General features: G+C 42.6%; 1 protein-coding gene across 4 annotated transcripts in view; it reads left to right on the top strand.

Moving 5' to 3' along the window:
• The window catches only part of bbs9 (Bardet-Biedl syndrome 9), a 163444-nt gene that overhangs the window by 101235 nt on the left and 48927 nt on the right, over positions 1–13282 (top strand). For 2 of the 4 annotated variants that reach the window (XM_084358631.1, XM_084358632.1), the window contains exon 21: positions 5005–5115. In XM_084358631.1, coding sequence (XP_084214757.1) covers positions 5005–5115 — 111 coding nt within the window. Of the gene's footprint in view, positions 1–5004; positions 5116–6480; positions 8757–13282 lie in introns of those variants that run through there. The other 2 variants (XM_084358633.1, XM_084358634.1) reach the window with 2 other exon arrangements.

Raw genomic sequence — 13282 nt, 5'->3', positions numbered from 1 at the left:
TGAAGTCTTCTTCCACCCACCCACACACACACATACACAAACATATATACACACTATCTCTCTAAATATGTTAATTTGCTACAGTGAGCAGCACCGACCCCTCCCTTGTTCTGTCTGTTTCTGTTTTACTGTACTGTTGTGTTCTCCTCTTGTTTAATCTGTAATTAATCTGCTGTAATCGTGTTTTTGGTCTTTGATCAGTTTCCTGGTCTGTTGTTTCTCTTCTTCTCTTCTCTTTTGTGGTCGTTTGCTCCTTTTCATGTATTTAATCCCGCTGGAATTTCTGGATGTAACGTCTTCTAATTTCTCACGTCCTCCTCTTCCTCTTCCTCTCTTCTCTTATACTAATGAAGTCTAAAGAGTTCGCTTATGTTCACAGTCTAAAAAGCAAGCAGACACACTGACTGCACACAAGCACATCCTCCATATCCACACACGCCTATAGCGCATGTGTGTGTGTGTGTGTGTGTGTGTGTGTGTGTTACAGTTATTTTCACAGTGTTCCACTGGTAGCTGTGGTTTGGGGCCTGCATCTATTTTAGACCTAAAGAGAGGGGAGAAGATGTGCTGCGTTTGTGTGCACGAGTGTGTGTGTGTGTGTGTGTGTGTGTGTGTGTGTGTGTGTAAGTTCAGAGGACGCTAAGCAAAGGAAAATGCATGTAGTATGTGTAAGTGTAGGTCGTGTCTTGTGTCTAATCCTGACCAGCTGTCTTTGTTCTGTCTCTGTGGTGTTTTCCAAATTGAAGAGTTCTCCTCCAGATTGCTAAATATAAAACAGCAGAGCTCTATTTTGGAAAGAATCAATCAGTACCTGAAGTTCCTCGTTCAATAAATCTTAAATGTCTGAGAGTTGTTTTTTTCAGCCTGGGATGGTTTCTGACTCGTCTGTGCAAACTAAAAGAATTAATTTGGGCTCGGAGTCGACTTCTAAAATGCATTTTTTGTGCTTTTCAATGACGAACATTTCATAAGGTTTGACGAACATATACACAACTTAAATAATGTTTTAACTGTGCAGAGATCAGGTGTCTGATTCATACACCAGTCTTTAAAGGAATCACACTTCCTGGTTTTTGATGTGTGTTTTCAAAAGCAGGTGAATGTGTGCAAATATGCTGCTTCTAACCTACTGTATGTGTGTATACTGTGTGTTTAGTATGTGATGTGTGCGTACGAAGATGTGTACGTTGAGGGGGGATTGAAATAGCGTAAAGCCCACAGCCAAATTGCTGGTAACCACAGCAGCACAGTGTCACCCCCATCTTCAAACCGCAGCCCAGAATAAAGCAGGAATGCGCTGGTGCCTCCGCGCTGCAGACCAAGACAGAGCTTGTCTATTGGAAGCAGCTTCACCCCTCAACCAAGCTGTCCAGAGCTGTTCCAAAAGTGGCCCAAAACGCCTTCAAACTGTCACGGACCAGCCCAAATGGTCCCGCAGTGTCCCAAACTGTCACAAAGTGGCTCGAAGTTTCTTTAAGCACTCTTCAAATTGTCAAGGACTGATCCAAACCATCCCCATATTCATACAAATTGGCCCATAACGGTCTCAGACATGCAGTTTCCAACTGCCCCAGACTGTATTTAGTTATATCTTAACTACATCAAAACTGATCTTTAAAGTGTCCCAAACTGTCCTTAACTACCTTGAAGATGTCCTTATTTCAAACTATCCAAAGAGTGACGCAGACTATATCTAAACTCTCTCAAGACGTCTGCTCATGGCCTCTAATCCTCCCAAACTGCCGCTTAAATCTCTCCAAATGCCCCAAAATATATCAACACCATCTAATCTGAGAAAACTCTGTAACTGCACGGAAGATTCCCGAATATGTGCCTCAATCTCCCCTCCTCCAAAACTTCCCAAAGCTGCCAAACAGTGTTGATGTATCTGGTAGTGAGTTTAGACTGAATATTTTTCACCATATCAGGCCTCAAACATATATTTGCACCCAAGAAAATGAAATCTCAAACAGAGTACAGGACCACAGTAGCATCACTGATAGTGGTGGTGATTGTCATGGAGCTAGTTGTACAACAGAAGTGATCGAGCTGTCAAAGTAGTTATAGTCTTCATTGTCTCCAAACTGACCTCAACTGTTCCAAAACCTGCCGACTGCATTTTTTCTTCAGATCCAGGAGATATTACACACATCAGTTCTGTAATCATAGAAACTGGCTGTTTCCTGGTGGCTTTAACCAGCTGAGGAGCCATTCAGCCTCTGAAGAGGGCTGCAACGTAATCTGCCGATTATTTTCACTTAATCAGTTACTTAATCTTGAATCATTTAGTCAATAAAGTGCCAAAAACAGTTTCAGTCCAAAGTGATGTCTTCAAATTGAAACCCAAATACAAAGAAAAGCAGCAGATCTTTACATTTAAGAAGCTGGAACCTTCAAATATTTAACATTTTTGTTTGACAAATTTACAGATTTTACATCTGTTACTGTACTACTGGAAAGCTATTATGACTCTGCAGCATTTTTAAAATTAATTTTCATTTTTTTGTCTGTTAATTTTTCTACTACCACTCTAATACAAGCATGACTGCATGCTCATAACATTCGACACATTTCTGGTCGTTCTGGGGCAGTTTAGATGTAGTCTGTAGACAATTTGGGACTCTTCAACGGCAGTTATGAACAATTTTGTGATAGTTTGGACGCAGTTTTGGAAATGGTCCAGGAGCGTTTTGGGGCGGCCTAAAGAGAAACTTAATGCCAAGATAAAAGGCAGGTTTACTGCCCCCACTGGGAGTTTCAAGTCTGTTGCACCTATGACTACACCCAACATCATCAACATCACTGAAAATACTGTCGAGGACAGAGGGCGCAGCGACCTGACTTTTTAAACTTAATTAGTAACATTACAACAATATTATAGATCTACTCTTTCACACCACGTACGCTTTTTGCTGCACCAATGCTACGACACCTACTTCCAGTTCTACCTCAAATGCATCAACTGTGATGAACATTTCTATCATTACCGTTACAAGTACTACATCCTGTATAATCACACACTCCTTCTCCATCCTGCTGCGTCTCTTGGGTCTTGAAGTGTTTTTTAAGTGAGACGTGGTGCACAGTATTGGGCCCAAACCTCAGGGTTGTCTAAAACTGATAACCCGACCAGCGCGACAAATATAGACCCGACCACGACCAAGAGAAACACGGATACACACCACAACTCTGACCAGGCGGTACTACACCTACTATTTACAGAGAGAGAGACGGAGAGGGAGGAATGTGTGAGAGGTCAGCGGTAAGAGACGCTCAGTGTGTGTGTGTGTGTGATTTTGTTTCGGAGTAAGTTGCTCCAGAGGTGGGCTATTTCCTTACCTGATGTTGATGTAAGAGTGAGGTTAAGACACACACACACACACACACACACACACACACACACACACACTGACCCACACATTCCCCGTGAAATTGTAAGACAGTGTTAAAAAAAACGACTCGCCTTAGAAAAACACCTGCCCAATTAAGAGCGAGGCATATCCCATTTCAAACAACTGTGAGTGTGTGTGCGTGTGGTGTGTGTGTGTCTGTGTGTGTGTGTGAAGCCACAGGCTGTGCTCTCACCAAAGCGAACAAGATTGGCTTTAGAAAAGGCCAGGATAAATATTAGAGAGGGCTTAGGGTAATCTACATGTGCACACACACACACACACACACACACACACACACACACACACACACTTCTAGACGCAGTGGGGGAGATGGAGACACACACACATTCTCAGACACCTTAAGGTAGACATGATGGCAGACACACACATGCACACTCTGTCTCGGATACGCACAAACACACACACACGCACAACACAATGCACAATGTGCTTAGCGCATGTTCAGTGAAAGCACCATGAAACTGGACACAATCCTCGGGGAGGAGAGGAAATTAGGAGAAAGGGAAGGAGAAAGGAGGAGGGGAGGAACGAGCGATGGAGAGAAGAAAGTGTGTGAAAGAGAAAGAGAGAGGGAAGGGGGAGGTGAGGTGGATGAAGAGGAGAGAGGAGAGGAAGAGGGAAGGGGAAATAGATGGAGAGGGGGGTGAGGAGCAGATGGAGACAGGGAGGAGGAGAAAAAGAGGAAGGGGAGACAGAGAGGGGAGGAATGAGGAAGGGGGGATGAGGAGGAGACAGAGAGGTGGGACGCAGGAGAGACAAGGCGTCCAATTCATCGGCCTCAGGAGCTCCCTAAATCCAGACTGATCCATGGGATTCTAGCAGGGATTTCGTCACACACACACAATCACACCCTCACACATGCTGGTTGAAACACACACACACTTGCATACCACATGTTCGACAGTATTATTCCACGCTTCATTTCTTCTCCTCTGAAACATTTATTAAACTACACTTCTGCTAAAATATTGCTGTGGTTTTACTTTCACATATTCTCTTAAAGTCGTGATGACGTTACATATTAATGACACTCTTATCGACACATGCAGCTACATGTATTTTTGTGTGAATGTGCAAACAGAAACAGAAGATATCGATGTAGATGTAGGAGTCATCTTGAAAATGAAATGTGTAGCAATCAGTTGGCTTGGAGCAAGTCCATGCAACTTATTTTTTGCCTTCAGAAAAACAAATGTGCATTACCCCCATCATATTCCCATCTTAGTTTCAGGTGATTATACTGTACAAAAAATATATTAAGAATAATACAGTACATTCTGTTTCTGCTGCTAAACCCACATAAATCCTACAAACTGGACCTTTAGGTTTTTGGCAAGTTTGTTTCTATCTCAGACCTTAAAGCAAAACTCAAAGGGGTAATGGTCAAAATGGCACCGAGCCAGGACATTAAAACCCTTCCTCCTTTAATGAAGCTGTATATTGGCCAACAGTGGAGGGCTGTTGTCATACTGAGAAGCTCAGAGTGTAAATATGTCAAACTAAAATATGAAGCTTTCGCTGAAAAACAAAATGGTACTTATTCATCTAGCCTATACCATCTGGCTGATGTTTCACTCTACCTGTCACTTAGGAGGCGTCGAGCCCATTGCAGAGGTGGCTGGTGACGGGGAGGAGCTGGAACTTCCACAGGAGATGACCAAGTTCATCAAGAAGAAACAGCCATCTAAGAAAGTCAAGAAAGGTAGGGGCACAAACTCCTCCATTACTCCTAATCTTCTTTCTACTGTGCTGTCATCTTGTCTCCCTCCCTCCTTTATGTCTTTATATGGAGCTGAATGTTCTCCAGCTCTCAGATTCATCAGCTCTGCTTCACCTTGTCACTTTTCCAACCGACCCGTGTCAAAATACATCACTCCAGCAGTACATCCGCAGCATTGCTCCCAGCTTGCCACTAAATCCTGACCAGAGCCCTGACACTGATATCTGTTCACTGTCTGTCACACTGTTGTAATCCACCTCTATTTTCCCTCACGGCACAGTGCTCTGTCTGTTATTTGTACATACCACTTTGACTGCCGTTGGCTCACGGTCTGCAGAATCAGCATGGTTTGGATTCTAGTCGGTGCCAAAAGATGAAATCAAACAATACATTTGGATGCAGATGCAATGTAGATGCGCACGGTGAATCTTGAGCTCTGTTGATTGTTTTTCCCATCTATCCTGCACTGTTTGTGTTGCTGTGACATTTGCTTTATGCTATATAAGTCTCACTTTGATTGCCTTGCAAAGGCAGCTGGATTTGTGAGACTACATGATAATATGATCCATCTTGCCAGGCTTCGTGCTGTGTGCTTGTGGCCAAAAGCGGTGGTCGAACTTACTGTTGATCTGATCAGTTGAATTTTGCCGTGATAGATGATGATAGACAGATGGTTCGTCCAATCACATGCCAAGTATTTTTGAAAGTGCCTTTCCTTTTCCCAACAGTTTCTACCAGCGCTTTTCCAGATGGTTCATCTGGCGCGTCATGTTATCACTTTGACGGGTCTCACCAAATCCAAGCTGGCCTTTGCTATCAGTAACAACTGGCACCAAAAAGTCCCCACGTTACTGATCCACTCAGTTCATGCAAAATAGGTTAAATATACATAACATAAACTGTAAAATGTCAAGTTGCACCATCTAGGACCTTTGCTTCGTGCCTTGTTAGTCTCTTGTGACCAGGACTGATGTTACTGGCCAGTCTGTTGGCAGTGTCTCTATCATCCAACATCTAATCTTGTTGCATTGGGCTTAATCAAGTTTACGTCTTGTCACTTGTTTGTGATTTTCATCGACAGAATCTAAAGAAAATCTAAAACTAGAGAGTTTGGTGACCTCAGGATTTCTGCTTTCTGCTGATGATGATGTCCTGTTGACTTCGTCTTGAAATCATGAGTTTGAACTCCAGTCAGACAGACTGACACGCCATGGTAGCGTCTGTTCAACATCGTGCTGTATTGAAGAAGACTTTAAACTAGCGATTGAGACCATAAAATCATTAGGAAACTGTTAACTGAGTTAATAAATCAAATGAGAAGCAGGGACATTTTCTCATAAGCTGCAGTCTGACTTCTTTTCACAGCCGGTGGAGTCTCCCCCTGCTGGACATTAGAGTGAATGCAGGTTTGAGGCACTTCCTCATTGGCTTCACTTCTCAGACCCGGAGGCTCCGTCCATAATTTATACCGTCTATGGTATATCCACGACTCCTCTGCAATAAAGCTGATGTGGTTTGGGCGTCTGGTCAAGATGCCTTCTGGGCACTTTCCTGTTGAGGTATGCTGGGTGTGCCCAACTGGGAGGATCCTTATTGGCAATCCCAGAAAACCCTGGAATGATTACATAGATTACCCCCAGGAGGCTGAAGAATGTGGCTCGAGTAAAGGACATCTGGGCTGCCCACTGTACTAAAACCAGATAAGACTTTACTTACAGTTGTGTTTGTATGTATTTTCATCCCTTATCTTCCATTGTTACTTATTTAATCCCATGTACATGAAGTTCTTTGGAAAGTTATTTAGCTACACATGTTGACAGCATTGTAAACAAATCCCTAATGCTCTTTAAGACATTCGTCACTGCTGTCCACTCCTCTGTGCTTTGTACAAAGTGAAGAACATCCTTTTTTATTATCACAGTGTTACTGCTGTAGACAAAGTCTTCCGGCGTTGTGAGAGCAGAGCTGGGAGTCCGTCCGGCGCTGCTGGCCGACCGTTGCCAGGTCTACACTCACTGTTTTCTCTGTTTGGGGAGTTGGACACGGTCTCATCCTCTACTCGGTGTCTGCTGTCTCTCCATCTCACTCGCTCTTCCCTTTATGTTTTCATCCATCTGGTTCTGCTCCCTCTGACTGTCTGTGTGATAGAGGCACGGCAGATCAGAAGAGGAGTTGTCCGGTCGCTGAGCAGAACTGTCTGTGTTTATTTTCCTAATCAACCCAATCAAGTCCGTTGACACCTCAATATCGTTCTCTTTCTTCCATCCTGCCACATGTTGTTTTTGTTATCGCATTTAATTTCAAACCTGATTACTTTCATCTGAGATACGATAACACACACTTAGTTAGAACAATATCCTCAGTGACCTACACACACATTCAACAAATACATATTGTTCCCTGGCTTCCGGCCCTGTCAATATCACACACACTCGCACACACACACTCGCGCACACACACACACCAGTCTCTTGCCAGAAGGGGCTTCTGGTTTGCATTGAGGACAAATCCGTGTTTTATGACAGTTTGTCTTTCCTAAACCGGGGCGGATAGATTCGCTTTGATGGGATCTACTGTGTGTGTGTGTGTGTGTGTGTGTGTGTGTGTGTGTGTATGTGTGTGTGTATATGTGTGTATGTGTGTGTGTGTGTGTGTGTACATGTGCAAGTGTGGCTAATCCACTCAGGCGTCGCCACTAATGAGAAGGGGAGGTGTGTGAGACACAGAGAGGGCGACACAGGGATCATTAGATATACGCACATATACCTTCATACACACATGTGAGTACACACATACTGCCAGTCAGTGTGTCAGATGTGTCGCTGTGTATTTTCTGAGCTTAGAGCCACATTATACGCACACACACAGTAATATAACGCCTATAACAAGCGCTTGCAACAGTAAGTCTTGATCTTGATCTTGATCTTGATCGCTACTACTTGTAACCTATCCCAGGTAATTGTTAGTTTTATTTAATTAATTGTATATTTTTTAACATTAATTATCAAAAGTAAAGACCAATGCAAGTTAACAGATCACAGATATCATTAAAAAAGCAAAAAAATAAATGGGACTTAGTTAACAGTGATGGGAAACAGACAAAGCCAGCAAATCCTCACATTTTGAAAACTGTGAGAACCAGGAAACATTCTGGATTTGTTCTTGATAAATGACTTGAGCAAATAATTAGTTACATTTCCTGTAAATCCTGTTCACTCTTGTTGTGAGCAGGAACTTTGGTTCTTCAGTCAAAGCAGCTTTGTTTAGGGCGTTCCACTCCTTCCACCCTCTGCTGTCACCAAAAGGATTTTTCTTCCATTTTTCTGGTGGAAGAAAATCATCTTCTTCCTGTTTAATACCACACAGCAATCCAGCAGATGTTCCTCCAAATCCAGAAGTGATCTCTGAGTATTAACAACCAACAACTGGAAGACTAACCCACAGTACTGCTGAATGCCAGTGCATTGTAAAGTGTGGAAGCATGTTTTAATTATTGTACTAGTTTTAATCATCCAAGCTATCAAAGACAAAATAGGAATGTAATGATCCAACTGTATTCTCTGCTGAGGGCAGATTTTCTTGAAATCTGCATAAAGCAATATAAACAACTGATTGTAATCATTTTTGTGTTGTATTTTTATGAGTCAGTGGGCCACCATGACTGAATGAATATAACTGATAGCAGAATATTGAATATTTAAAGGATATTGACAAATTAACAGTTTTTTTAATGTGGATCCGCAAAATCAGGTCAGTATCAGTAATGAATCAAACTGTGAGAGACATCCATTTTATTTCTAGAAGCATTAACTTCAACACAAACACAAAGTTGACACAACAAGTTAACTGTTATTTAATATTTATCTGAGATTTATGTGTCCATCAGTTGATGCTGAGCTGAATATCAAAATGTAGATTTAACAGTGTTTCATGTCTGCGTCTCAATCTCTCGCTTCACTCTTACCTTTCAGTTCCACCCTCCATAAAAAGCAAAAGGAAAATGATCCCTAATTAGTATTGTTTGTCATGGAAACCTCCAGAGCAAGTCTGTGGTTTGCACTTAAAACGAGAGGAGGAAGGAGGGACGGAGGGAGCAGGGGAAGTTATTTGGTGCCGAGGGAAGGGGCGGGGGGGATAACATCATGTCCAGACTTGTCTGGTCCTGCAGCCACTGACACACAGAGAAAACAAGAAAAAAGCCGTAACTTGTGAAGCCTTTGCAAATATTAATGCGATTAAACCCTGTAGTGAGATTTTCCTCTCAACCTGGAGCTTTTTCTGTATTGCTCAAGGACACTTCAGCTAGAAGGATGCTTCCCAGTCTAATGGCTTGAGTCAAAATGATAGCACGTCACATAAATCACTATAATCTGCTGCAGTTTACTGTACTTTACACTACAGTTTGCAGGGAGCAATTCATTTTTACAGCACATTCACATTTTCTAGGTCTTTGAGTAATCACAGGGTCGGTGGTTTGACTCCTCAGCAGCTTGTTTAAGCAAGGATGCAGCACAGACGGCTACATCGAGGTGTGTAGTTCAAGGTGAGACAGTGAGGCCTTACAGCTCCATCTTGACAAGACGTCTTGATACTATTGATGGCAATATAATTTGTCAGGTAATTTATTGGATCAGCCCAAAACAGAAGTTCCTCGTTTACCCATTAACGATTTAACATTTCATGCTCCGGAAAACGTATTTTTATTTTTGCTTCTACAGTGTACATCAGCTCGGTCGTGCCAGTGCATTAGTGGTGATCCTGTCCACAGTTTGAATCGGGCCCCAGACGTACAGTAGAGTGTTTCTGTCTGAATGGTGGCATAATGCCAGAAAACAAAAAAGCCTTTGGGTGTCGTGGGCAGCTCACAACTCCCATAAAAACCAGAGAACAAGGTGGTGGAGAACAAATCAGTTCAAAGCTCTTATTTTTCAGACAAAGTCACACACGCATGCACCTTCCGCCTACCTGTCTGTGACTTTAAAGTAATTAGGCGCCACGCCAAACCCCGCACCACACACACACACACACATACTGTACATGCAGACCTTTTTGTTGGTGCGTGGCAGCCAGAAAGCACATTTAGTCGACTTGAAAGGCATCAAAAGGCATCTGAGAGTGAGACACACAGAGAGAGAGAGAGAGAGAGAGAAGTGAGCGGAGCACACTCTCTCTCCTCGGCTTGAACAGGAGGGATGAAAGAGAGATGAAAGGGAGAGTGTCTTCCTTCTCCTCTTTCCTGGCGCTGCATCCCTTTTTGTTGTTCTGCTCCACCTCTACAGCCCACCTGGGATCAGAGACACCCTCCAGAGCGCACACACACACAACTCGATGCAGACACACACACACACACACACACACACACAACACAGACCATGCAGTTTCTTATATTTAAACCAGTAAGGCTCATACATATAAAGCTACAACACACACTCATTTTCTATCCTGCTGCTGGGATACATTTGAACTTTAACCTCACATTGGGTCTCGCTCATCAGATCCAGGGTCAGCCGCTGGTCAGTGGTCTCATTACGTCCACTGCAGCTTTGTGCTAACAGCAAGTGGTCACTAACATTGACCCAGGTCCATCTCATGCATGTTAGCATCAACCAGTCATTAGCATCCTCTGTTGTGTATCAGCGTCACTCAGCCAGCCAGTCAGTCAGTGTTGCATCTTGCACATATTAGCAGTTACCATTAGCTATCAGCCTTCAACCATTAGTAATGTCCTCTGTGTATTAGCCCGAGCTTTAGCTTTATCCATTAGGTGGTGAATCCAAATGAAAGCTGCATTATTGACTTAGTCTAAGATCATCTCCAGAAAAAAAAGGATAAGAGAAGCATGTTAGAGAGGTGATTTCTAAGGGTTGGGATGGTCAGTGATCAACCTGCAACAGTGCAGCCTTAAAGCCTGAAAGTATATTAGTCTGTGATACAATAAGGCTGTTTACCAACCAGGCAGTATTCATTGTTTTTTATTGGTCCTGTTAACATGTTATCTTTTGCTTTTTGTTTAATTATGTGTATAATATTTGTATACAAATTTAAACGTACTCAGCCAGGCCGATAATCAGTCCACCAAAATGCTTCAATCAACAGGAAATATATCTGCAACTGTTTTTGAGGAAAATGGAGGTTGGACTGCTGGTCAAACGAAACAAACACCTTTAAAAGATGTCACCTTGGACTTGAATGAAAGCTTTACAGATCTTGCACCAGCCTCAAGGTTTGTGTTTGACAAATTAGACAAATCTGCCCCCATTAAAAAGTATTATTTTGGGGCCAGGACCTGAATTGAGACCCTGCTGCCTCAGTTCCCCCTAAAAGAAATCATAGCTGAAAAGGGGTTTCAGAGGCTCAAACTGACAAGAATGACCTTTAAACGGAAACTCTATCTTGATAATTGTTATATTTTGGCAATCAAAAAGTCAAACCATAAGGTAATAAATAAGATCTGCCCACAGGCATGTTTGAGTCTATTGGTGTCTATTTCAGGAAGTTATTTTAATTAATTTCACGTCAGTTTCAGGTCTTACATCCACACTCTGATTTATAGAACATGTACAGTCACATCCTTCTTTTTATGTGGATAAAACGAAGGACTCGTACAAACATATAATATGCACTCCATCCTTTTCCCTGCCTCTCAGGGGAGTTGTGTTATCAGGAGCATAGTGAGGGTTCACAGGTAATGAGCCTCGCTGAGAGTCGGTGTTCAGAGGCCGGAGGAGACTTGTACTGACACGGCTGAATTACACAGTCCTGCTGTGTGAGTCTGTCTGTCAGATTACAGAAACACAGCGAACAGAGCTATCAGCTTACTGTCACATACTGCGGCTGCTATTCACATCCAGCTTCTGCACACACACACACACACACACACACACACACACACACACACACACACACACACAGCGGGCAGGGTTCCTCTTCCTGAGCAGGATCCTCCCGGGCCATGGCCAGAATTTCTGACCCATAGATCTCTGTTATGGACGGGTGTGTGTATGTGTTGATGTCTGTGACAGATAGAGCTCTCTATTCCCGGCTCGCCCCCCACGAATAAAAACACAGACAGAAAATGACCCCTTGTTTGTCCATCGCCACACACACACACACACACACACACACACACGCTAAGTGTCCTTGCAGATGGAAAGCTTTTGAAACTGCGCTTGAATGTTGTAAGTGTGTCCGCTTGAAGTGTGCATGCGTGTGAGTGTGTGTGATGTTTTATAGTGTTTATAGTGTGTAAAAGTAGGTGTGGTCATTACAGGAGATGCTGACACAAACCTGCAGGCTGTTGGAAGAGTCGACATGTGTGTGTAATATATCTCGTTTCAAAGTGCAAAAGTTTAATGAAGTCAGTGAATCTTCATGTACCAAAAAGTTTTTAACAAGTAAAACTGTAACTCTGAAAAAACAATAGAAGAGTTTAGCTTGTTAAATGTTTTTGGACCACATCACTTTGAATATAACCAACATGTTCTCACTATAAATGTGCCAAATACAGCTGCTTTGGTCTTAGATCTTCTACTCACTCCTCTAGTTTTGCACAAGTTTGCAATAATAAATATGCAACTTCCAGTTAAGGGCGGTTCACACCAAGAACGATAACTTAAACAATAATTATAAATGGATTGCTTTGTCCACAATGTATTTGGGATCTTTGGGAATGCAAAGGACGATCACTTACAGTATCTTGATTTTAAGGGATATTCTCCGATACAATGATGACGCAGGAGTGCTTTTATTATTGGTTTCTAACCGTAGCTGACCTCTTTTATGTAAGCTAATTGATCGAGAGTAACTTTTTAGATGGTCTGCTCTAATAACTCAGTCTTGGATGTTTATACAACTTATTAAACTCTTATATAACGTGTATTTAAAAAACGTCATTCTACAGCACGGGAGACATACTGCCAGATGATCTCCGGCACTGATGCTTCTCTGAAGTTTGCTTTGATTTCCGTAGTGACGACAGGCAGGATGATTGATGATGACTCAGCCAAAAGAGTGAATAAAAATTGTTTTCAAAAGACGACAACTCTTGTTACTGATTGCTGGATTCTCCTTTCTCCTGTCATCTTTGAAGAGTTTCGTAAAAACCATATCCCTGTGTGGTTTTCTCTGTGCATTATACAGCAGGAACACG

This window comes from Pagrus pagrus (genome assembly GCF_965226575.1).
Source record: "Pagrus pagrus genome assembly, chromosome: 7".
In the NCBI taxonomy this organism is placed as follows: domain Eukaryota; kingdom Metazoa; phylum Chordata; class Actinopteri; order Spariformes; family Sparidae; genus Pagrus; species Pagrus pagrus.
This window is presented reverse-complemented; position numbering and strand designations above follow the sequence as displayed.